At 43.4% G+C, this 26,951-nt stretch overlaps 1 protein-coding gene across 1 annotated transcript in view; it reads right to left on the bottom strand.

The window, feature by feature from the left end:
- Positions 1–26,951, bottom strand: part of AFF2 (AF4/FMR2 family member 2) — a 431,977-nt gene that overhangs the window by 142,757 nt on the left and 262,269 nt on the right. The window contains 1 exon segment of the mRNA XM_042783029.1: positions 3,711–3,807. Coding sequence (XP_042638963.1) covers positions 3,711–3,807 — 97 coding nt within the window.

The following is a 26,951-nucleotide window of genomic DNA, read 5'->3' as shown; positions in this document are numbered from 1 at the left end:
AGGCATTCAGCTGCTAACCAGAAGGCTGGCGGTTCAAACACACCAGCCACTCCCTGGAAGGAAGGTTGGGCAATCTACTTCCGAAGTGATACCTCCTTGGGAACCCAAGGAGGGGTCGCTATGAGTCGGATCTGACTCCACGGCAATGCTCACAGAGATAAAGAAAAAGAGTTGTGCTGGTGCAATTGTTAAGCACGTGGTTGCTAACAGAAAATTTGGTGGTTCAAACTCACCAGACACTCTGTGGAAGAAGAGATGGGACAGTCTTCCATAAAGATTACAGCATTGAAAACTCTATGTGACAGTTCTACTTTGTCCTATGGGGTTGCTATAAGTCAGGACTGACTCTATGGCAAGTGGGTTTTTGGTTTTAGAGATAAAAGAAAATGATTCCAACCTAGACATCCTTGTAAAAGAATGTTAGACCTCATAAAGACAGAGCTGACCAGACACTGCTGGGAGTGCTGCGTTCGATGCTGCTCGAGGATTCTCTTCTGGTCTTTAGCTGTCCGGGCTCGTCTTATGGAAGCAGACTGCTGTATCTTTCTCCGGGGGAGCGCATGGTGGGTTTGATGCCGCCTTTTGGTTGACAGCTGAGTGCTTGAGCACTGCACCAAGGCTCCTTCCATTAAGATTACAGCCTAGGAAACCCTCTGGGGCAGTTCTACTTCGTCCTGTAGGATTGCTATAGTCGGAATCAGTTCCATGGCACACTATAACAACAACAACAGCAGTCCCCATTAGCAGCTGAAGGAATCCAAATGTATATACGCAGCCATTTAGCCTTTTACCGGACAGCCGTTTCCATTGAGTCAATTCCGACTCATGAAAACTGCATGCGTGTCAGAGTGTAACTGCTCCATAGAGTTTTCAAAAGCAGATTGCCAGGTCTTTCTCCCCAGATGCATCTGGCCGCACTTGAGACACTAACCTTTCGGTTAGCAGCTGAGCAGGTCAACCTTTTGAACCACCTGGTGACTTTGACTTCTTTACCTTACACCCCCAATTCACACTTCCCTTGAAAGTTGAAGTGAGAACCTCAGCTTTGTTGAGGAACTCATGGCTGCTCTGAGGCCAGCATGCCGCAGATAGGTGCCAACTCACAGCCCTGATTCTCTGAGAGTCTCAGCACTTACACGAATTCCCCCCACATACTCTAAAATCCGGGTGATTGGGCCTGGCGGACACAACGCCACTTTTTATGGTAAATACAGAAAATGACAAATGCATAAACCAACAAGCAGGTTGTACTCATTAGAATCGATAGAGCAGAAGTCCGTACGCAAGATCTGCTTTTGCTTATTGTTGATTCAACATTTCCATTACAAGGTAATGCTGCATCTGTCAAAATCAATTATCTAGGATTTTCTTTCTTTCTTTCTTTTTTTTTTTTTTTGACAAATACAATGCTGTTGTCATTGGTGCATTAAATTCAGAAAGCAGGAATGTTACGGCTCTTGGAAATTAAGTGTGCATTTTACATTTGATATGAAGCCTACGACTCAAGTAAGAAGGGGGCGGCTTGCATTCTGTACATTCAGCACACCCCTACGAAACAACTGTGAAATTGGCTTAGGCCAGCACACCATACTCCACAGGCACCTCATGCTTGTTTGTGATAAAACACCAGAGTTGCAAAGATGCAATTTTGACATATCATCAAATAATGCAAATAGGAAAAAGTGGGAAACATGAGGGAGAGGACAGTTTGGGCCACACAGAATTGCAGGTGGATTGTTGTCATTGTTGTTAGGTGCTGTTGACTTGGCTCTGACTCATGTTGCTGAGTAGTGACCCCGTGTACAACAGAATGAAATACTGCCTGGTCCTGTGCCAGCCTCACAATCATTGCTATGCTTGAGTGCACCATTGCAGCCGCCTTGTCAGTCCATCTTGCTAAGGGTCTTCCCCTTTTTGCTGACCCTCCACTTTAACAACCACGATACCCTTCTCCAGGGAATGGTCCCTTCTGACAGCATGACCAAAGTAGGTGAGACGAAGTCTGGCCATTCTCACTTCCAAGGAGCCTTCCGGCTGCACTTCTTCCAGGACCGATCTGTTCATTCTTCTGGCAGTCCATGGTACTTTCAGTATTCTTTGCCAACACCACAACTCAAAAGCATCAACTCTTCTTTGGTCTTCCTTATTCATTGTCCAGCTTTCACAAGCTTATGAGGTGATTAAAAATACTATGGCTTGGGTCAGGCACATCTTAGTCTTCAAAGTGTCTTTGCTATTCAACACTTTAGAGTTCCCTTTGCAGTAGATTTGCCTAGTGCAATACGACATGTGGAGGTGGATTAGATTTTTAAATTACACTGAGGGGTAGGAGTTGTAGTGTGGTAAACAATTGTAGATGAGAATGGAGGGGGTGAACCTTGAGAGCTTTTCTTAAGCTTTTCTTTGTAGGCTTCTCACAAAATATTTAGTGAGTGTGGAATTCCGTATTTGCAGACTCTCTTAAAATACCAGCCCATGAACATTCCTGAAAACAGCCTACGTTTAGTATTGTGACTTTGCAGATTTCACTGAAGGAGGAACTTGACAAGGTAATGGCTTACAAAAGAGTGGCAACCCTTGACTTAGTTCTTTAATGATGTTGTAACAGAAATACCACAAGTGGGTGGCTTTACAGAACCGGATTTTATTTTCTCATACTTCAGGAGGCTACAAGTCCAAATCAGGGAATGGCTGCAGGGGGAGGTCCTTCCTTGTCTATTTCAACTTCTAGAAGTTGACAGCAATCTTTGGCATTCCTGGGCCTGCAGATGCATCTGCTGTTGTGTGTGTCTGTCTTCCCATGGTATCTATCTTGTGTCTATTCAGGTTTTTTGCTTTGTTTTGTTTTTAATAACAACTAGGAAGTGGTTAGGTTTAGGACTCACCCTACACTAGTATGACTCCATCAACATAGCAAAAGAAAACCCATATTCCAAACAGGGGCCCGACTTCATACATATTTGGTGGGGAAAACACAATTCAATCCATAACAATGCTTGTGTGTCCCTCTTCATTGTTTGGAAGTTGTGAGGTCACTAGAAAGGCCTCACGTGTGATCTAGATCTCTCTTCTACAGAAAATGCACTTGTGTCATTGCCATCATGCACTCACTCCATGGCCGTCCTCGACTTGGCTTTTCCAAATTGAGAAGGCCAGTTTATTGGAAATGTCAAAAACACATGTTCCTGCCATTTTCTCTGGTGGTAAGGACTGTAAATATTTGTAACGCAGAATGGAAGAATGGGCAGAGCAGCAGCAAGCTTTTGTCCAATGCCTTTTGCCTGAAGGTTCCCCTAAGCTGGCAGATCAGCTAGGTTCTAAATGGGTTCATCTGCAGGCCCCCTTGTCCCTGAATTCATGATCTGGGGCTCTCAGTCTCACATCGAAGTTACAAAAGGAAGGTTAAACCTGCCCTAAGACAATACTTAGTCCAAGAGAAGGAAAGCCAATTTGTTTGTTGACCACTGTTTGTGAGTGGGAAGTAGAAAGGGGAGCGATGGGGTGAAAGCAATTTCACAAAGCTCAGAATCTCTTTACTGAAGAGGTGAGGCGATCCAACCTGTTTGGAAACACTATGCCTGTCTTTGCTTCTTTCCTTCTTTCCAAAGACCAGAGAGGAAACAGGGAGCAGGCTTGCAATTGGCAAAACCATTCCAGTTCTTTTTGCTCCCTCCCATTAGGCTGCAAACTAGGCTCTAAGCCATCCCTACCTGGTAGAGCTCAGTGGCAGTGCACTGAGTGGTCAAGGTCTTCACAGGTTCAAGGTCATCTTCATCACTGCTCAGCTTCAGGTCATCCTCAAGCATCCTACAAAAAAATCAGAGTGGCATTCAAGTTAGAAAGTGTTTTTTCTAAACACTCCTCAGATCCATCTTGCAATGAGAATAAATATTGGAGCTATAATCTGACAGCTAAATTTCTGTCAAAGGTGCAGAAGGAACCAAGATTCTCTCAACTAATTAGATATTTGAGCGCTTATATTTATGTTGTACTCCACACACATCTTTCCCTCTCCACCTTCCCCTAAATCAAGGGGAGGAAAGGGCTATATCAGCATCTCGACCAATGCCTGGAGTCTATATATTTTTACTACTAAAAGTGCAATCAATGAACAGATCAATCACTGTGTAGGTGGGAAGTGGTATTGGATCTCTCCCGAACAAGATACTCTAAGCCTCACAGGAGAGAGCAAGGGCCCGAGCCCACCCCAGGCTCTAGAGGTTGTTGGCAAAGTCTGCTGCAGCTCTCTGCATGACAGAGGCTCAGGTCCAGTGACCGGCCACTGCCTTTCAGTGCCCTCTGCTACTGGCAACTCAGTGGCCACAAAATATCTGGGTGAGAAATGGCCATTATCTTCTTGATATATGACCTATCTCTTCCCGTAAAATTCGATCCAAGCGACGCAAGCCCATGATGTGGATAAGAAATCTCTCTCTAAGCCGAGGTAACTGAGAAATATGACTGGTCTGAGTTTTGGTGATGAACTGGCACTTTCCAAATTGTTTATTGAGCAGACGGAGCCTTCTGTTTCTCCATGGATAGTAATTCTAGTGCTACCATTTCTCTCTCCAAGTTTGAGCTGCAGCAGAAGAGTGACCCGTTAACTCACAATTCCAGTTATACAGCTTCAAAGACCAAATGGTGTTTCTATTTCTATGAATCAAGTACAACGTTAGACCTCTTCCCCTGGCTCCAAATGGGGGCATTCTCAAGAGCTCTAGTGGCACAGTGGTTAAGCGATCGACTGCTAACCCAAAGGTCAGTAGTTCAAACCCACCAACCATTCTGTGAGAGAAAGATGTGGCAGCCTGCTTCTGTAAAGATGACAGCCTTGGAAATCTTATGGGGCTTTTTAAGTCACTCTGGTGGCATAGTGGCTAAAGACTCAGCCAAAACCAAAAGGCCAACAGTTCGAACCCACCAGTGGTTCTACAAGGGAAAGATGTGGCAGTCTGCTTCCATGAAGATTTACAGCCTTGGAGACCCTATGGGGCAGTGCAGTTCTACTTTGTCCTATAGGGTCACTATGAGTAGGAATCACTCTTTGGCAGTGGATTTTTTTTTTTTTTAATCCTCTCTGGACCAACTGCTATTTCCCCAGCATGCTGTGCTGTCTCTTACTTCTAGTGTCAGTCTCAGACTTCTTTGGTCCCAGGCTAGAATTCCCTCCCCCACCTCTGGAAATCCTATTTTTCCTCCACAGCTCGGTCAGATACCGCCTCCTCCATAAAAGCTTTGTGGAACCCCCGCCTCAGAAAGAATCCTTTTTGGCTCCGTCCCATTCCCCTCCTCTCCCCAGCTCCTTGTATATGGTTGGATCAGCACTGCTTCCTACAGAGGGGACTTTTCTATAGGTCTCTCTCCTCCACCAGTCCCTAATTTCCATGTGGGCAGAGGTTGCAACTTTTTCACTTCTGTGTTCTTCACAGCAGCCTCCTAGAGATGATATAGTCTATTATCCTCATTTTTCAGACAGGGAAAGAAAGGTTCAGAGAGGTGAAGTGCTTTGCTTGAGATCACACAGCTAGTGAGTGCCAGAGCCAGTCTTCAAGTTGCCATTGTGTCGTGCCTCTTCCCCAGGAAAGGAAGATGGGGAGGGAAGAGGCAGCTTCTGATTGGATAAATAGGGGACAACATTATGCTGTATTCCAATGTCAGGAAGAGATTGAGGTCAGGATGCTTATCCAATAATTCTCCTCACTTTGATGCTCAGCTACAGAAGACCAGATGTGTTCACTGAAGTCTGAAAAGCCAAGCCTGATATGAAGCATGACTGGCGGGGAGGACACAACTGTTGGAGCTGGTTTCAGAGAAATGAAATTTGAAGGATTTATGACTGTCCTTCAGGAGATGAATGGCTGTTTAGAAGATCTTCGAGAAGGAGAGAAAAATGTACCTTGGCATTTCTTTTGCAGTTGCAGGCTTATGACTCTGAACACATAATTCTTTATAACATGTTGTAGTCATTGAAGACTGTCATTCTTGTGAGCTATCGAGCTCAAAGATTTGCTTGTTATGAAGAGGCTTCATTTGCCATATGCATATTGCGATTTGTATGTAGGAAATGTCTATGTATTAACTGACATGTAAGTGTTCAGCATTTAGAGGGCTCATTCTCTGTGTCAGGGAAGGTGCTGGGTATTGGACCAGCAGCATGCAATTTGGTTCTCACAATGACCCTCCGAAGGAGGTGTGACTACTACTTCTCTTTTGTAGACAGAACCCTGAGGCTTAGAGAGGTTATGGAACTTGCTCATGGTCACATCACTAGGGAAGGATGGAGGCAAACTTGGAACCCAGACCACTGGTTCCAGCTAGAACTCGAGAGTTTATAGCATTTTCCAAGAAGGTACAACTTATAAAAGATGGTGTAAGAAAATCAAGAGCAACAACTCTAAAACCAAAACCAAACACAGCATATTAAAATGGAGTCAAAAGAAGTGGATTCAACTCATTATAAACTCTGCTATTTGGGGTAAATCAATGGCCCTCTCTAAGATTCATCTGTGTCTTTATCTGTTAAATGGGATGGTAATTAAGGTCCCTCACAGAGTGCTATGGTCCCTGGGTGGCACAAATGGTTAAGTGCTCGGCCACCAACCAAAAGGTTGGAGGTCTAAGTCCGCCCAGAGGTGCCTTTGCAGACAGGTGTGGTGATCTATTTCTGAAAATTCAGCCAATCATTGAAAACCCTACGAAGCACAGTTCTGCTCGGACACACATGGAGTCATCCTGAGTCAGAGTTGATAACAGCAGCAAATGGTTGTTGCTGTCGTGGTTTGTTTGTTTTTAACAGAGTGGCGGTGGTGGTGGTGAGGATAACAGGAGTTGATGACTAGCATTGCGCTTTATGAAAGCACTACCTTCCTGCAAGACAGCATTATTGGTATTGGAAGTGTATCGTCCTGATCAGAAATAATGTAGGCCGTTAGTATTAATAACAAGTAATCGCAAGTGCAAGTCATGGTAAGCCTGTGCTGCTCTCATCTTCATTTGCTGAACACTCTAGAGGTAAGCCAAGATGGCTTGAAAAGCCTCTTGCCACATCTTAAGGCAAAGGAAGCACAGCTGGATCTGAAAACGGACTCATAGTCTTCCAGCTTCTCTCCTTTTAGTAGAACCAGTGAATCCAAAGCCAGAGCACGGGAGTCCAGCACCCAGCAGTCATTCTACTATCCAGTCAATTCCATATGATTTCAACATGGAAATAAAATGCCCTCCAATGGACAGTACTAGAAATGGGCCATCAACCTACATAGCAACTGACATTCAACATCCCCATGCAACAAGCTTGGTATGGATTTGGTTGTTAATAAAAGACGACTTGAGGCATATGTGCAAGGTCTGGTAAACAAAAGTCAAGGAAGTAACTAAGAAGGCAAACCACCATTAGTTACCTCTGGAGGTGTTAGGCATTCATTTCATTCCACTGCTTCCCTGACCTATTAAGCTTTATTATTGAATATACATGTACTTGCTTGCGTTTTCATCCATAGCTAATGTTGAACATTACTCTAGGGAGGGCATAGGATTATGAAAGATTTTGGATTTAATTATTATAGCAGTCCCATTTACATCCACTGCAGTTAAGTTTGTCTCAGCAGAAAAATGCTAATCTCCTTTCATGAGGTTATAATTCCATAGATAAATTCATCTGGATATCCCCAAATATGAAAAAACCATGCTCATATGAATGTATGGCTATGTGTGTTATCTTAAAAAAAACAAAAGAAAAAACAATGAACCCTTGTTCTTCATTAAATGGAAACAGAACAAAGACGTAGACCTGCTTAGTGGTTTCAGATGTTTGTTCGGGGTCTAATAGCTCACGGTGTATAACAACCCCATTTTTATGTTTGTGTCTTACACTGTCTATAGAATTAAGAACAGTCCACAACACTGCATTGAAAACCAAATCCTTGCTCTGAGGAGACAATCCATAAAAGCTCAAATGAGGCAAGTGGGGACGGATGAGATGGAATGAACAAGAAGAGGATTGAGGAGGCGATGTGGAGTGGAGGGAGAGGTGTACCCAGAATCATCTCTTTCCCTAACTCTCTGGGCCTCAAGCTGAAACTGGGGCCTCAGAGGGCTCTTCTCATTGGGACATTCCATGACACTGTGAAATCATAAGACTACCCATCTGCCAGTTTGTCATATTACAGTGGCTTGTGTGTTGTGTGATGCTGGAAGCTATACCATTGGTATTTCAAACACCATCACGATGGACAGGTTACAGCAGGGCTCATCCGATATGGTTCTGGAACACGAGGCCCCTAGTTTGGAAGGCACTTGAAATACACAGTGGTCACAACAAAGGAGTCAAACGCATCAACGATTGTGAAGATGGCGCAAGACTGGGCAATGGCTTGTTTTGTTGTACATGGGCTCACCATGAGTCAGAGCTGACTCATCAACAACTAACAGCAACACTCCATCAGCCTTGCCATTTGACACAGTGGAATGCTTAGGGGATTTCGCACAGGAAAGAAAGAGGATTTAACATACTGTTAAAGAAGCTTCTGCGGAAACGAAGGCTTTTGTGGAGGTAGATGGGCTTGAGAGCCAGACAGATCTGAGTTCAAGCACAGGATTTTCTAATGGGCTTTGTTCTTTAGTCCAGTGGAGCAATCCACAGCAATCCCCAACATAGGGCCATAGAGCCTCTGTGTGATGGGGAGCAGGGGACACCCTTCTATTGTTTGACAACCTTAATTGTTAGAAAGCTTGAACTGCTAGGAGTCGCTGTGCACCTTCCTGTAGACTCTACCTGGTGGCCTGAGTCTTGTTCTCATAGTGCACACTGGGGAGACTGGACTTGGACTGGTGTTGGAGATACAGCAAGCACTTCTACCTCCGTTGTCCAGGGGAGGTGGAGGCTGCTTCATTCTGTGGCCCAACTATGATGGTATCTTCTGTGGACTAGCTTTAATCATCATCATATTCATCAGTACCCAGAACTGATGGCAATCACAGCAAGTTTCTGATGGCTCCAAATTGGCTTGCGGGTTGGGTAGCCCACAAGAGTCCTGTTGATGCCCGAGACTTGTGCCTTCTCATCAGGCAGAGTCATGCTGTGGTTCTCTGCTCTAATCCTAACTTGGCCCTATTGAATCCTTACATGGCACTCCCTCTTCATAAAGTGAGCTGGGAGGAGAGAAACATGACTGCTTTAGACTTACCCAGGGAATTACATATTTTCCTAACTAGGGCTTTATAGGAGCTCTGATGATGCAGTAGTTAAGCCATTTGTCTGCTAACTAAAAGGTCAGCAGTTTGAACCCATCATTGGCTCTGTAGGAAAAAGATGAGGCACTTCTGCTTCTGTCAAGATTCACAGCCTTGGAAACCCTATGGGGCAATTCTACCCTGTCCTATAAGGTTGCTATGAGTCAGAATTGACTCTATGGCACTGGGTTGTTTTTCATTATTGTTTTTGGTGGTGCTTTGTAGTCTGTGTTGCATTGACCCATTTGGTGGTTGGAAGGCAGGTGCTCAGGCTTTTGCTCGGGGGGAGCTGCGTTGAATTTTCCCAAAGTTTTCACTTAAGAGTTTTGTTCTGATTCAATGGCCAGCCCACTGGGAATGCTGGAGAGTCCTAGTCTGAGGGCTGTGGCCATTTGAAGATGTATACTGTATTCTAAAGGGATAAATCTCCAAGATCTATCCAGTGGGGTTCTCTGGCCCATGCCACACATGAACCTGCAGCCTGGGAGTAAACGCTTCTGTGCCTCGATAGGCATGTGGACCAAGGAAGGAGTGTCTTCTCCAGCTGATGGCCTTCTAGGGCTTTCAGAAAATAGGCATCTCATAAGGTTACTTTAGAGGGCACTGGTGATTCAATGGTGAAATTCTCACCTTCCATGTGATAGACCCATGTTCAATTCCATCCAACGCACTTTCATGTGCCACCTATCTCTCAGGGGATGCTTTTGTGTTGCAAGGATGCTGAACATGTTTCAGCAAAGCTTCCAAACTAATATGGAGTAGGAAGAAAGTTCTGGCAATCTACTTCCAAAAATTAGCCAATGAAAACCCTATGGATCACAACAGTTCAATCCCCTTTTGCACGAGGTCACCATGAGTCAGGAACCAACTTGACAGCAGATAGAAAGAACAACAAGGTTACTTCGGTTCCTTAGCTTGAGCACTGACAGTTCCTTTAAACCAAAACACAACTCACTGCCATTGAGTCGATTCTGACTCATAGCAACCCCATTTAGGTTTCCAAGGTGGTAAATCTTTACGGAAGTAGAGTCTTCCTCTCACGAATGGCTGGTGTGTTTGAACTGCCAACTTTCTGGTTAGTAGTCAAGTGCCTTAGGCACCACACCACCAGAGTTTGGCAAACTGAGACCCTCAGTCCACATCCAGCCCTCCCCTGTTTTTGTACTCCCCATGAGTCAAGAATGGCTTCTATATTTTTAAATGGCTGAAAGAAAAAATTGAAGGAAGAAAAATATTCCATGACATGTGAAAATTATGTTAAATACAGATTTTATTGTCAATAAATAAAATTTTATTGGAACAAAAGCATTCCTATTTATTTACTGAATTATATATGGCTGCTTTCATGCTACAACGGCTGAGATGAGTAGTTTTAACAGAGACTATAGGGCCCAAAAGCCTGAAATACTTACTATCTGGTCCTTTACAGCAAAAGTTTACTGACCGTTGTGCTAGGTCAATGGTTTTCAAGAATCTCTTAGCTCAAAAATCCTTTTCCCTGTCAAATAAGATCTTTCAAGGAATCCCAGGTTAGGGGGTGGTGGTCTGGAGAGCCCAGGATTAGAGAAAGATATTTTGAGAAAACAACTTATCTAGTTAAGTCTCCTCATGCTGTGGAAGTAATTGTGGCACCACAGATAGTGCAATTGCATACTGTCAAAGAACCTGCCTTCAAGTTATTTAACCTTGCGGAACCTCGACTTACTCCTCTGTGCAATGGGAATAAAAATACTATCTACCTCAGAGATTCAGAAAATCCTGAATTGTCTGCTTGGCCAGAGTGCTGAGTACATAAAAGGTAGTAGCAGAAAAAAGAAAAGAGTAATTGTACAGTTTCAGATGTGTATGTGGTACATACGGATTTGTATCTACATTACATATATAAGCCAAAGCTGATAGTGTTAGCCTTGATGTATACGACAATTGACTTGTATCAAATTGCCACCTCTTCAACCTTGGGCTGCCTTAGAACTGCTCATATCATTTCAGCACAATACTTAGTTTCTGCTCTATAGTCATTGTTTTGAATTTTCTTTGTATATTTCTTTGGGTAATGCAATTTTTCTCTCATTGTGGGAACTCAAATGATCATGCTAATAACAAACTGCCTGATAGAATTCAGATGGTTTTCAAGAATATGTTACATACCCTAAAACAGGATGGTACCATTTTTCAAGGGTTGTGTGTGTGTGTGCATTTCTAAGGGTGGATTTCCCCAGAGAAAACCACAACCCAGTGGAGCAATCTGCCCCTGAAAACAAATGCTGGGATAATGCCAAAGGGAAAAAGAGAGTCTCTTGTCTTAAAAACGATCCCAAGCCTAGGTCTTGATAGTTGATGTTCTTCTCTTTGGTAGGACCATACAAGTCATCTCGAAACAATGTCCTTTGAGATATACTGGGTGAAATTGACGTCATCCAGGTGATGTAATAGGGGTTCATTGAAAACCATTTACTGGACCTGGTATGTGTGGGTAAGACAATACTGCAGCAGTAAAATGCATAGGTTTTGGAACTGGACTGGGCTGACTTTGAACCTCAGCTCTACCACTTACTGGAGGTGGACTTGGATGAGTTACTTAACCTATCATAGCTTCAGTTTTCTCATCTGTGAAATGGGGGCAATAATAGTACCTATTTCAGAGGGCTGGTGTGAAAATTAAATGAGATTATGTATGTCAAATGGTTGGTAAGTAGTGGATAGTGACTATTACTATCATTATTACTTGCCAGGGTCGTGACTGTGTTTGACCCTGGGGAAGCAAATAACAAGCTTGCAGTTTAGCAAGGGCAGTGGCTGCATAACTAAATCATGAAAATCCCAGGCTGTAAGTCCAATGGTAGAAGCATGTACAGAAGGTGAAAAGAAGGACCGTTCAAGTCCACCTGGAAAGGCTGGGGAGGCTACATGGAAACAGTGGCATTCCAGCAGAGTCTTGAAGGTAGAATGTAACTGTGGGTGAGAAAGAAGGGAACAAGCAGCCAAGGCAGAACTGAGATATTAAAAGACTGGGGTCTTTGGGGGAAGGATGGGATGTTTGGTCTGGCTGGAGTACACTCTGTTTCGGTGCAGGTGAGAAGAGATTAGCCTAGAGGTATCTTAGGGTGAGATTTGGCCACATCTTTTCCTAAAGAACAACAGGGATGGGACACCACCGTTTTGAAGTAGGGCAGGGGTGTGGAGAGTCAGCAGCAGAGTTCTCTGGCAGCAATAGATATTTATTGGAATATAGATTTATTGGAAGAAGGAGGTAGCAAGGAGACCCTTAATTAGCCCACCCTTGCTATAGTACTCCAAGTAACAGAGAGTGATGACCTGGGCCAAGGCGTGAACTGGGGTGATGGGAAAGACAAGGGATCAGATTCTGGAGCCATTTCAGAATTAGAATCCACTGCATGTGGACATTGATGACTTTGACATTGAAGGACTTCTTTCGTCACTCTGAAGGCACTGCATTTACATCACCAGTTGCGCCATACTCCAAGGAGAGCACATCCTTCCCACACATCCATCTAGGCTGCATCTCTAGATTGATCAATATCTCCTCATTCTCTCCAGGCTCAGATATCTCTGCTAGGACTTTGCTACCAGGCAGAAGAGGTATCTCTGGCACCCAAGCTTTCTCTTTTGAGACAGATCTGGATAGCTTCATTCTCAGTTGATCAGGAAGGACAGATCTCTTGGCAACAAGGCTTCCTTTTGGAGTTGTCTTTCCCTCAGCTTCTTAAATCAACCACAGCTGATTAGAGAGAAGAAACCCCTGTGGTACCTTCCAGTCACAGAGGGTACTTCATTACTCATCTCCCCACATCAGTCCCTAATTGTTAAAGGATTAAGTAAAGAACTCCTTTATCGAGCCGGTCCACTAATCTCCATCTAAGGAAACTCTTCAAAACAACTGAAATATTAAGTTGCTGTTAAGTGCACTACAACTCATGCCTGCTGACAGCCACTGTGCCTAGCATTAAACTCAATGGGGGCAAGGACCAGGTCTTAGTTCTACCGGAGACATTCCATATTCCCAGATGCTGGTAACAGTACACTTTAAGTTGGAGTGCTTTAAACTGTTTCTCAAACCCATTTCTAGAGAAAAGTTGTCAAGAAGTGCTGTTTACCTGAATTGACACAGCAGATAGGATTTCCTTTATGCTGATGTATGAAGAATTCACATTTCATTTCAGACTGTTTAAGCAAAATATTTAAACCTGATGATTTCGGCCCAACTAAAATGTGGACAGTGAAGTTGGTCAGTTGTTTATGAAAATGCCCCGAGTCATATGCTTAGCTTTTCCCCCAGGCTTTCATTTAGGGTAGAACGAGGTAGATTGTCTTATCACCCATATTGACAGTGTCTCAACCCTATAGAATCCCAGAGCTGGGGAGACCTTCTTAGGCATATCTAACCCAGGAACCTGGGAGCATTTCCAGCAGGTGAGCATGAATACCACCTGTCAAGCACACACACACAAGACAGGGCAAGGTGAAGGGCAAGACCAAGGCGTAGGCATGACTGATTCAACTGGTAAAAGACACAGCCATCTTCTTTTACATCCAGAGAGAGTAGTAAGAACAGTTGTCTCACACACTAAATAAAAACCTTGTCAGTGTCTAAGGCCTTTGACTGCTGACCAGAAGGCTGGCAGTTCAAATCCACTAGCCACTCCTCGGAAGGAAGGTTGGGCAATGTACTTCCATAGTGATACTGCCTCGGAAACCCAAGGAGGGGTCGCTGCGAGTCAAATCGACTTGACAGCTGAGTTGGGTTTTTGGTTTACTTTTGCCACAAATAGCTTTTGCATGTCAGAAACAGAGGTAGATTAGGTTTTTTCGGTACAAAGAGAGTCTTTGTTGCTGTCATCATATCAACTTTTTCAATTCTTAAAAGTTCAAATTTGCATAAAATTCAAATGATTTGTGTATCACAAAATATTAATCCAGTAGATTCCAGAAATATAAAGACAGCAGCTTAATATGAAGAAACCTATTAGTATAATCAACAAATAAAATATTAAAACCATACGATTATCTCAATGTTGTTGTTGTTGTTATGTGCCATCAAGTTGGACCCGAATCATAGTGTCTCCTCCTTGGGTTTCTGAGGCAGTATCACTACGGAGGTAGATAGCCCAACCTTCCTTCTGAGGAGTGGCTGGTGGGTTTGAACCGCTAGCCTTCTGTTTAGCAGTCAAATGCCTTAAGCACTACACTGCCAGAACTCCTGATTATCTCAATAGAAGCCAAAAATACACTTGATAAAATTTCATACCTGTTTCTGACCCAAGCTCTTTAAAGACTCGGTAGAGAAAGAGACTTCCTTTCTGGATAAAGAATATGGGACATACTATTGCCTACCTTAAGGTATACTTTAATAGGTAGGAAGGTTAGATCAGCTCTAAACATATACTTAGAAATGAAAATAGAACCACAGAGGACTGTGTTTCAAGTGTTGTTAAAAGTCAGTATCAATGTTGATTCATTGGCTAGACAGAAGGAACACAAATTTGTTCTGACAATGACTCCAATGTAAACAGTTGTGAGACATCACATATGGCTTCCGCAAGCAATTCTCCCCATGTAGGTAAGGATGAGATGAGAATGTGCCAGGAAAAGCCTCAGTTTCTACCTCCGCACTCCATCAATTATGAATCCTTTAACAACACATCAGCATTTGATTGACATTCACGTCTGTCGGCAAGCTTTATAAACGCAGAGCTGCTGGGTTGCCTGATTGAAAATTTGATCCTATTGTTTGAAGCAAATGAGAATTGTTTTTGAAGGGGCTCCACGATGTCTGGGCATATATTTTCCCTAAGTAACAGTATGCGGCATGCATTTCCCCCGAGAACTCAACACTAATGTTGATGTGCTTGGTGGCAGAGGCAATCCCACCCTGACTCTAATACAGAGGAATTTTCTGAGCATTTTGAGTAATGGGACTGAAATAATATAACAGCTCCTTCTGTGCATGTTAAATGAGTTGCATGATATATTTAGCTTCTGTAGAAAACTTGTTTACACTCTAAATTATAGCACATGGTACAATTGCATTGATGTGGAAAGCCAGCCATGTTGAGCTGTTTTGGCAGTCTCTCTCCAAACTTCAGCTTAAAACCTAAAAAACCAAACCCACTGCCATCAAGTCAACTCCACCTCATAGCAATCCCCCAGGACAAATAGAACTGCCCCATAGGGTTTCCAGGGTTGTCAGTCTTCTGCCGAAGCCTCACCTTTTTCCCGGCGGAGTGGCTGGTGGGTTCAAATCACCAGCCTTTTATTAGCAGCTGAGTGGTTTAACCACTACACCACCAGAGCACCTTACAGCTTCAGCTTAGTGCAAATGAATTATCTGCGGCTCACCAACACAACGTGGGTGTATCTTAAGCCCTGTGACCCTCCTGAGAGCACATGAGAGCATGGCCTTAGCCCCGTTTTTGAATCCTAAGAGCTGGAGCAGATTGACTGCTGAGAGAGGAATTGTCAAGGTATGGGGAGGGCCGACTGTTGATAAGTGACATAGAGATCTACTGTTATGCACTAACACCCAGCAATGGATTCGAAAGAGCTGCCTTTCTAATTCTGAAACAGAAATATTGTGGATGGCTGATGATCAAGGGCTCTGGTAAATCCACTCTCGTAAGAGGTGTCATGTTGTAAAGGGAAAATCAAAGACTTGGGAGTTGGATGAACTGTGGGTCCAGTTTGGGGTCTTGCATTTACTAGTAGTGCAAATCCAGGCAAATGGTTGACCTCTCTGAGCCTCCATTTTCTCATCTCTAAAATGAGGATGCTGATACCTACTGGGCAGGGTTGTTGCAAAGAGTAACTGAAATAACACATGAATGGGTCTGACAGTGAGTGCTTAATAAATACTTCTACTTTTACTTTACTTATGTTAGGAACTATTTTAGCTAGGCTCTTATATTGATGCATTCAGAAAGAAGTCACCAAGTCTGGAGTATAAAAGCTGTTTAAGTGACAACAGAGAGTCATCAAAGTAGGTTTCACATATTGGAGGTGAAAATCTTATGAAATTGGAGATCTATTCTGTAAAGATTTGGCTTCAGGCTTCAGGTAAGAAGGTGCCAATTCTGAATATTTATCCTAGCACTAGGCTATTTCTATCCTGTTACATAGATTCACATTCTCGATAGGTGGGTACCTAGTTGTCTAGACAGAGAAAGAAACAGAGACAGTGATAAACATAGCTATATGGAGAGTGGCAGATTCCAAGACTGGCTGGTATTTATCAGCTAGTACGTAGAATTATAACATCTATTCTGAATCAAAATCTAATCACCCCAAATAAAATAGATTCGGTCATCTGGGAATAAGAAGTTAGTAAAATCAAAGCACTTTCAATCTTTCAAGGAGCCCTGCTGGTGCAGTGGTTAAGGCATTCGGCTGCTAACTGAAAGTCCAGAGATTCAAATCCACCTAACACTCTGCAGGAATAGGATGAGGCAGTCTGTTTGTGTAAAGACTGATAGTCTTGGAAACTCTATGGGGCAGTTCTACTCTGTTCTTTAGAGTTCCTATGAGTTGAAATAAACTTGACAGCAACACCAGTGTTCAGAGCAGCATAATTAACAATAGACAAAAGGTGGAAACAACTCAACTGTCCATCAACAGAGGAAACACAATTCATACAATGGAATATTGCTGTTGTTATTATGTGCTATCGAGTCGGACCCGACTCATAGCCACCCCCCATGGGTTGCCGAGGCAGTATCACCACGGAAGTAGGTTACCCAACCTTCTTTCTGAGGAGTGGCTGATGGGTTTGAACCTCTAGCCTTCTGGTTAGCAGTCAAGTGACTTAGGCACTATCCTACCAGAGCTCCTCAATGGAATATTATTCAGCCATAAAAAGGAATGAAGTTCTGATACATGCTATGACATGGATGAACCTTAAAAACATGATGTTGAGTGAAATACATTCAGATACAAAAGAACACATTGTCTGATTCTATTTGTATGAACTATCAAGAATAGGCAAATCCACAGCGACAGAAAGCAGATTGGTGGTAGCCAGGGGCTGAGGGACACGGGGAGGAAGGACGACTGATAACGGTCACAGGTTTTCTTTCAGGGATGATGAAAATGTTCCAAAATTGACTGTGGTACTAGTTGTATAATCCTATGAATATACTAAAAACATTGCATTGTACCTTTCAAAAGGCTGAGGTTTATGGTATGTGAACTATGTCCCAATAAAACTGTTATATATATATATATATATAGAGAGAGAGAGAGAGAGAGAGAGAGAGAGAGAGAGAGAGAGAGAGAGAGAGAGAGAGAGAGAGAGAGAGAGAGAGAGAGTTGTTAAGAAATCAGCCTGTGGTCACACAGCTGGTCGGGGTGGTGAGGAAGAGAAGCTGGAATGGCAACTCAGGCCTTCCTGATGCCAAAGCCTGTGTCCCTATCAACTGTGCTGACACCCTGCATGGCAAACATTGCCAGAAGGTCCCAGATGCATTCCTCGTCCCGTCTACAGAGAAAAACACTGCGAGAAAATGAGCTCTTTCCTCCACATAATCCCCTTCTCCCACCATTTTTTCCTACTTTACGACTGCCATTGACACAGTCAGCAGAAGCCTCACACTTTGTCTTTTCCAGACACAACTGTCTGGATGGGGAGGGGACCCAGTCAAGAACCTGCTAGCAAAGTCTCCTCCTTCCCTCACTGACTCTTTTATCTCCAAACCCGAGCAGCCTCTCCCCAGTACACATCACCTGCCACTGCCCACCCACCTGACAGAAGCCACAGGCAGGCACGGGGTTACCGTGGCTGACAATATGGATGAGTTGCTCTAACTGGACGTCAGGCTGATGGAAGGAAGCTCACGTTAGCAGTTAAGGGAGATGCCGGGGTGAGGATGTGGTTTGGGTACCAGACTGGTGGTTTTCTACAGCAATGGATTCAACACAGGTAAAATGGGACTTGGGATCTCTTTAGGGAGGAGGCTTTCTGGGTAGGGAAAGGGTGTATGTTCTCGCTGGCCTGGTGTGCAGGCGGCCCAGCACTGCAGGGGGTTCACTAGGCCCAGGCCTCCACTGATGAATTGATGTTCAGCCCCTGACACATGGGATTAGGAAGCCTGGCTCCAAGCAGGATGCATCGCTGGTGGCAGCTCCTAAGGTAATTCACTTGTTAGATTTAAATCGGGGTTCCCTTGAGCTGAGAGATAGTGTCCCTCTAATCGCCTTCTGGTTGCCTATCATGTAAGCTGCACAATCTTAGCTATGGCATCATAAAAGTGTCCACGCTGCTCCTCCACACTGCCACTCCCACTAAGACTCTGCAACCATCATCTTCCAGCTGCCTTGCACTCGACACAGACTTGGCTGCTGTGGCCCCCCTGCTCATTGGCCATCCCCCAACCTGGCCAGGGCTGTCTCGAGGGGCACACCCTGTTCCTGACATTGGGAAGGCCACCTGAACTGCTGGCAAGTTCCAAATGTGGGTGTCTAGCTGCCCTCTTGGCTTTCAGACCACAAAGTCATAGGGGTTTTCCCCTCCCATTCTTCTTGCCTTTTGTTATTTTTAATCGCCCACCTATCAGCGCCAAATTGCCTTGTAACTGTCTGTGGAGCTTGCATCTGACAGAGATAGCTGCCATTGTTATTAATAGGAGCCTTCACTTCAGCCCATTTAACGTGCCTCAGCTTGACAGCTTCACAATAGCCACCTTCCCTCAAAAGAAAACTGTGATTTAGTGGAGAGAGAATGTGGGACAACAGCCTGATCTGTCTCTTGGTCTCTAGTGGGTTCTCTTGGCATCAAGTCCTACCACAAAGCCAGAGAATGAACTAGCAGGCAAACCAGCCAGTCGGAAGTCTGGCTTGGTTAAGGACACAGCGAAAATCCACTGAGCAGAGAGGCTCACCAAGAGTGCGGGGCTGCCTCCTCTGAGCATTTGATCTCCACAGGAAAGAGCAGATCTGTTGGCGCTCTTCATCACTCTATCAATTTCCCGAGGAGCGGTCCAGCAGGTGCTTCCTCACTTGGTAATTTCAGTAACGATGTTAGCTAGAAAGGAATGCTTGCAGATGCCCACAGAGTCTGCTTCCTAAATCCAGGCTGTTCTGAGAGGGTGGTGAAAGAGGAAGCTGCAGGATGGCGTCCCCAGGGTATGTGCCATACCCCGGACAGCCCCTGTCAGGGATGGGGCAGGGTGCAGCCAATGATCCCAGTGCAGGTGAGGGGGCATGGGTCACAAAATTTGTTAGTTTCACCACAGTTGTGAAAAGGCAAGGAAGGACATGGGCTTTGCTTCAGTCTTCCGTTCCCCAAAACCTACACTCATAGCCCTGATAGCTATACTTCCATACACTTGCCTCACCATCTAAAGAAACATTTAGGGTTCTGTCCGCCACATGTTGGAAGTACTTGGGTGGTGCAAATGGGTAAATGATTGCTTGTTTATTGAAAGGTTGGTAGTTCAAACCCACCAGAGGCAACTTGGAAGAAAGACTTGGTGGTCTACTTCTGAAAGAGCATAGCCATGGAAACGCTATGGAGCCGAGTTCTACCCTGGCACATGGGGGCTCCAGGAGTCAGAACTGACTCAATGGTGATGGGTTTTTTTGGGGGGAAGGGGAGTTATGAACATGCAACCACCCAAATGAACATCTATGTTGTCTTGTACTTCAAATAGGATTGTTCACCTTGAAGAAAATAGTGTTTAGCTCATCTACGTGACAACTGTCACTAATCATTAAAATATACTTTCATTTTGTTCTTCAAAGATGGACTTCATTCTGCTCAATAAACAGCTTGATCTTCTGAAAGTTGTTCAGGAAGCTCAAAGAACCTTGACCCTAGAGTGAAGGCTGTAGGAGGCCTTCCCAGAACCCTTTCACCAAACCAAGGCACCTGCCCCGGCTACTGTAGGCCCTTCTCTAGGGAGTTGCCCTTTGTGGAAAAAGAATCACTTTGTTTGAGAGGTTATTAATCCACACTGCACCTCACCAGGAAGGCCCTCTCTGTCCCCTTACCTCAAGATGGGCAACCCTGTGTTGCGGGACTCTCCATTGGCTCTGCCTGAAGCCAGGCTCCAGCTGGGACCACTTGCTGGAGTCTTTTCCTTCCTCCTACCCTGCTCTCTTCACTTCTTTAAATCACTTTCACAAGAGCGTTTGTGTCAGGGTCTCCTTCTCAGGAACTTGACCTAGGACCACTCCAACACCACCTATGATTTCTCATGCCTTGTTGATGGTAATTCTTTGGATCTATTCATTTTGGGGTAGCATAGTGCCTAAGGCACTTGACTGCTAACCAGAAGGCTGGTGGTTCAAACCCACCAGCCACTCCTCAGAAGGAAGGTTGGGCGATCTACTTCCGTAGTGATACTGCCTTGGAAACCCAAGGAGTTGTCACTAGGAGTCGGGTCTGACTCAATGGCATACACAACAACAACATTCCCTTGGTCTTCCTGGGGCAAAATATGAGTTTTCATTCAGATTTAAGAGCTACCCTCTGTAGCTCTTCCAAAATCGACACCATCATGCTACAACATGAGAAAATCTGTCATGTTACTAAAAACAATTTTAATCCATTCTTTGAGTCCCTTATTAGCACTAAATTGAATAAATGCAAAAATAACTACTTTGCATAATTCCCAAGCTTGCAATCATAGAGTGAGGAGCATTTGCAGAAACTTAAAGCATGTTTCTCTAGCTTTGCGTAGTATTTATTAGAATGCAGCCACGGGCTCCCTCACCACATACTAACTCCCCCACCACCATTCATTTCAGCGATACTTTGTAATCACAGGAGAGCCCCTGGGTGATGCAAACAGTTAACACGATAGACTGCTAATTGAAAGGCTGGAGGGTCAAATCCATGCACAGGCACCTTGGAAGAAAGTCTTGCTGATGTACTTCTGAAAATTCAGCCATTAAAAACCCTATGGAGGACAATTGTACTGTGCCACACACAGGGGCGCCATGAGTAGAACTGGCTTGATGGAATCTGGTTTGTTTATAGGATACCTTCCCCCTTCCCATCCCCACCCCACCCCAGCATTCAGGTTATTTGCAGACATTAGCTTTCTTAAGAGGCTGGTAGCATTTCCCCATTTCACAACAGAAGTGGTTTTCAGCAGAGCCTTGAAACGACCTACTGTGCTGGTTGCAAGACTGCAGGGACTACTGCTACTACAAAATGTATGTTCTATCCTAGTGTGAGCATCTAGAATGGGCTGAGATCGGTTTTCTCATCTTAATACAACTTCTTCTTCTTCTTTTTGGCTTCTGCTTGTTTAAGCAGGGACAAACACGCCAACCAAAGAAGCGCCTGTCACTTCACCATATTGATTGTTTCCTGACTAATTACACTTTATTTAATTAAAAATAAAAGCTCATGTGTGTTCTAGGCACAGCATCTCACTGAAATGACAACTTAAAAATGTGAAGCCTTTCTTTGTTTGGGGCACAAAGAGTCCTTGAAGGCTAAGAGCGCTGGTTTACCTACCTTGCCCTCGAAGAACAGTTCTGGTGATTTCTATTTCTTGTCAATCCCTCCCTGCCAACAAGGGTGCTAATTAGCGCCAATTAAGAGCTGAGATTTTTGTCTGCAGAACATCTGTCCATAGGCATTGAACTCAAACCTCCACTCATTTCATCAAGGCCAAAACTATCAGACAGTAATTCATTTTGGTCCCTGCTAATGGGGCCTGATTTTGAACTTAGCAGAAGTTCTGAATCCTGTCCTTCCTGGGCAGGGTCAGTACGATATTCCTGCTCTCTTTAATAATGATTCAGAAGTACTTTGTTTTGACAGTGATAAGCCTGTGTGAGGTCTAAGGCTAGTGTGCTGGAGCTCTGGCTGAGAGAAGTAGCTTTAAAAACAGTCTGAACTGAGCAAAGACAAAACCTTGAGAGTCCCACAATTTTTGCTTATGTGAGAAGCTGCGCCTAGCTTTCTTCTTCTATTTCTTTTTTAAAGTAATGCATCATTGCTGAGATAAACTTTTTGTTTTGTCTTTTTTAAAAAAAAAAAAAATCCTGGTGGGGTAAAGGCCAGTGTAAAATGGTTCTTTCTGTGTATACAGCGGGCCCATCAAGCAGCTCCATCGTTAGCACTTGGTGATGCAAATGAGGATGCCCCCTGCTGTTTCTTTCTCCCTTTATAAAGTGCCCTTTCAATCAAAGTTTGGGACAGGACAAGACCCTGGCGACTCTCAGCTTGTTTTATTCTGTGTGGCCACAAGAGGACTGCCATTCACTGCAGGGCAGCTTCACGGTAGCACGTTGTCAGACAGTGATTCTTCCTTCTGAAAAGCCCACCACAGGCTAGTCCAGGATTCACTTCAGCCTAGGAATGCTTTTCGTTTCATTGGACCTTGATTCCTTCAATGAGAGTGCTTCCCTGGACTCCATTATGAAGGCTTTGTCCTTTCACTTCAAAGTAAACAAACACACTCATTGATCTTTAGCGGACTATCCAATTTTACTGTAAAATGCATTATTGCCACATCACTTTCTTCAGTTCTCTAATAAAGTTATTTCACATTATTCAATTTATGACGAGCTTTGCGCAGTGAAATGTCATGAGTCTTCTCTGAGTGCGTTAGAGTCTCACCAGAAGTAAAAAAATAAATTTATTTAAAACAAGATGGAGTTCTGGCTGCTAACACATTATAAATTGCTCTATTTTAAATGTCTGAACTGGGCACACTTAAAATACAAGGACATATTTCATTAGCGTTTTCATGCAATTTTTCAGTCGACTTTTCCCAATGTTTCACCCATCATCAGATGAGAGAGGGCTTGTCAGGAAAAATTACAGTTAATGGTAGTTAATGGTGGCTATTAAGGTGACGTATTGCACTGGACAAATCTGCTGCAAAAGTCCTCTTTAAACTGTTAAAAAGCGAAGATGTCACCTTGAGGACTAAGGTGTGCTTGACCCAAGCCAGATATTTTTAATCACCTCATATGCATGAGAAAGCTGGACAGTGAATAAGAAAGACTGATGAAGAATTGATGCACCTGAATTGGGGTGTTGGTGAAGAATATTGAATGTACCATGGGCTGCCAGAAGAACAAAAAAATCTGTACAACCAGAATGTCCCTTAGAAGGGAGGATGGCGAGACTTCATCTTTCATATTTTGGTCATGTTCTCAGGAGGGACTAGTCCCTGGAGAAGGACATCATCTTGGTAAAATAGAGGGTCAGTGGAAAAGAGGAAGGCCCTCAACGAGATGGACCCACACAGTGGCTTCAACGATGAGCTCAAACTGCGAGGTTGGCACAGGACCAGGCAATGTTTCATTCGGTTGTACACAGGGTCGCCAGGAGTCTGGCCTGACTCAACGGTACTTAACAACAATAACAAGTGGTGGCTAAATTCAATGAACTTGTTTCTATTTTGTTCTACTCCTGCTTGAAATGAACCTCATACACCAACAACACTTTCATTGCTTACAAAAGTGCATCCTCATCTAATGGTAGGTAATATAAAACTTTATCTGATTTATAAAATCTATATAAACTAATTTTTATGTGTTATTTGATTATTGCCATTAGCTGGAGCTAGGAGGTAATTTTAAAATATATCTCCCAGCAGTTATTTGCCATACTATGAGAAATTAATCTGCACAAATCTATACTTGTTTCTAGGACATTGGGATAGAAATATCAGAATTGTGTGTTCATGAAAAATACTTCCACACCATTGTGTTTGTGCAGTTTTGGAGAAAACCAAGACTTTGGGCTTCATCTCAACTAGTAATGTTCACATCCCCAGAGGAAAGCCCGTTGTCTGTGGGGACCATACCATCCACAAGCCTCCTGGTTTTCTCCTTTCGGCTGATCTAAGGTCATTGAATTGGATCCCCAACCTGGTAGAGTTGGCCATCCTTTTGCAAAACTGCATCAGGTACCCATTTGGAGGCACTCCATTCCGGGCTTTCAAGGTAGGCAAACTGGCAAAGTCAAGTTCAGTCAGTGTGCTGCCTGCTGCCCTTTGAGTTAATTATCTCTCGTTGGCTACATGCCAAATGAGGAAGACTTGCTCCAAGTGCACTGGACCTCAACCAAAGACATGCAGTGCAGCACTGGTGCCTCTCTGAGCCTTGTGTGATCCCGGTCAATTTTTCTCTTGGTGTCCATCAGAATTCAGTTGCAGTGACAGGAAAGCAAAAGCAAAACCTCCCAACCGTGGTCAGGTCTACCTGGGTTTGATTTGCTGACAGAACTTTATGGCAAAGTGAAGACTCTTCTGATTTCTAAGAATCTAATTTCTACTTCCTGTAGATGAAAATACACATTCCTTCCCACATTGCCACATGGATTTCCAGCATCATTCCAACCCTACTTCTTTCCTCCTGTGGACACAGAAACATACAAGGCCCGCAAGAAAAGGTTCATTGCACAGTGAACAGATCTGTACAACATGATGACGCAAACTTTACAAGATAAGCTGGGCATCTGTACTTACTCCTGGTGTTTCCTCAAAGAATAATCATGGATCTAGACTTGGAATGGAGTTCCTGGGTGGTGCAAATGGTTACCCTCCTAGGCTGATAACCAAGTGGTCAGAGGTTCCCGTCCACCCAGGGGCCTCTTAGAAGAAAAGCTTGGCAAGCTACTTCTAATGAAATCAGCCACTGAAGACCCTAGGAACCTGGAATTGGACTCACTTCCAAGGCTTAACTCTCAGCCAAAACAAGGCAATGAGCTGAACAACTACACCAGGAAGGTGCACTTCTTAGAACAATAAACCAGGAGAGATCAGAAGGGCAGTATCTGCACAGGGAGAAAGCTCAGAAGGCAGGAATGCATTGGAAAGAAGGACATGGGGAAAAGGGAACCTCAGGGATGAAGTTGGAAGAGAGCTGTTACATTGTGAGGCTTGTAATCAGTGTCACAAAATAACATGTGTATGAGCTATTGAATGTAAAATGAATCTGCTTTGTAAAATCGTATCCAAATCACAATGAAAAAAGTTAAGGGGGGAAAAAAAGAAAGAAAGAAAACCCTATGGAGCACAATTGGACTCTGACACACATGGGGTCACTGTTGATTCCGTGGTACCTAGTTTAGGTTTGAAATGCCCCCTGGCAATTGGCTGGTGTTCTTTCTATTGCTTTTGAAAAAGTAACTATCTGGACAATATTTCCATCTGAGATCCCCAGCCTCAGTTAATAATCAATCAGATTCTGTGAACACTAACCCTGTGGGCAGTTCTACTCTGTCCTATAGGGAGGTTCTCTGTGAGTTGGAATAGACTTGACAGCAATGGGTTTTTGTTGTTTGGTTTAAAAAAAAAAAACAAACTTTTTTTTTTGGTTTTGTTTTGTTTTCACTGAAAAACAAACAAACAAACAAACAAACAAACAAAAAACCCATTGCCGTCAAGTGGATTCCAACTCACAGAGAACCTGCCTAAAGGACAGAGTAGAACTGCCCACAGGGTTTCCGATGGCACATCTTTCTTCTGTGGAGTGGCTGATGAGTTCTAATGGCTGATCTTTCAGTTAGCAACTGAGTGCTTAGCCACGGACCCACTAGCGCTCCTTTTGTGAACATTAAATGCAGTTATATAGCCACTTCCTAGGTCTATGTAACCAAGATAATCCAAAGAAAGGCTTGACTTATGGACAGTGAGTTTTAAGTTAGGTGTATGATTGTCAGTCACCCACCTTCCTCAATTCCTAACCACAAGGAGGGTACAGTCTTACAATCCATACTTTCTTAACTGCCTCTCAATGTCTTGTATTTGTAACTTTTTTGGGGTGCGGATCATTTTCCCATTGCTGAGTTTCTTCATTTAAATGTATTTGCAAAAATGTGTCCCTGCCATGCGTGCATAAAATAAGTAGTGGTAATGCTTAATGAGAAAATCTAAACCAAAAAAAGTTTATCCCAGAAATAAAAATGCCAGTATGTATATTCCTCCATATTATACGGTAATTCACTTACTGTTAGACTATCTTCCAAGGGCAATCACTGAGCTGTCTTTCTCTCTCAAAACTCCCCAGATACATATTAAAAATAGTGAGTATACAACTAGAATAAACATAAAGAATGTTAATGGAATCTGGCTTGGGATTGCATTGAAAGATTGCATTGACATTTTCACAATGTTTAATCTATCCATGAGCATGGTATGTTCTTCTATTTATGTAGAACATAATTGGTGAAGGAAGAAAGAGTCAACTAATGAGAAATCATATGATTCCTATAAATATTTGGGGTGCTTTTATATCCAACCAACTAAGTATTTACAACCAAGGCCAGTTGTGAATGAGATAAGATAGAACTATAAATTGCTTGTATATTGTATTCATTATTATAAAATGTGTGCAAGAATAATGTTTAGGTAAGTACAGTATTAAAATGATAATTGAATGGAGAACTGTGTACAGGGAAACCTGTTCGTTTTAAGTGTGTAGATCACAACACCAGAAATTTCAGCTCCTGCCAGCTTAACTACGTATAGTAAATGCTGCTCATAACACAGATCCTTATCTGAACTATGTGATCTTCATAAATGAAAGAACATGCCATGCTCGTGGATAGGAAGATTGAACATTGTGAAAATATCAGTAATACCTAAAACAATCTATACCTTCAATATAATCCCAATCCAGATCCTATCAACATTCTTTAAGGATGGAAAAAAAAAAAACAATCACTAATTTTATATGGAAAGGAAAGAGACCTTATATAAGCAAAGCACTACTGAAGAAGAATAAAGTAGGAGGACTCACAC

The sequence above is a fragment of the Orycteropus afer genome, unplaced genomic scaffold (genome assembly GCF_000298275.1).
Source record: "Orycteropus afer afer isolate SDZICR_OR568_19922 unplaced genomic scaffold, OryAfe1.0 scaffold00597, whole genome shotgun sequence".
NCBI classification, from domain to species: domain Eukaryota; kingdom Metazoa; phylum Chordata; class Mammalia; order Tubulidentata; family Orycteropodidae; genus Orycteropus; species Orycteropus afer.
Note: the sequence above shows the minus strand (reverse complement) of the source record. Positions and strands in the feature narration are given on the sequence as shown.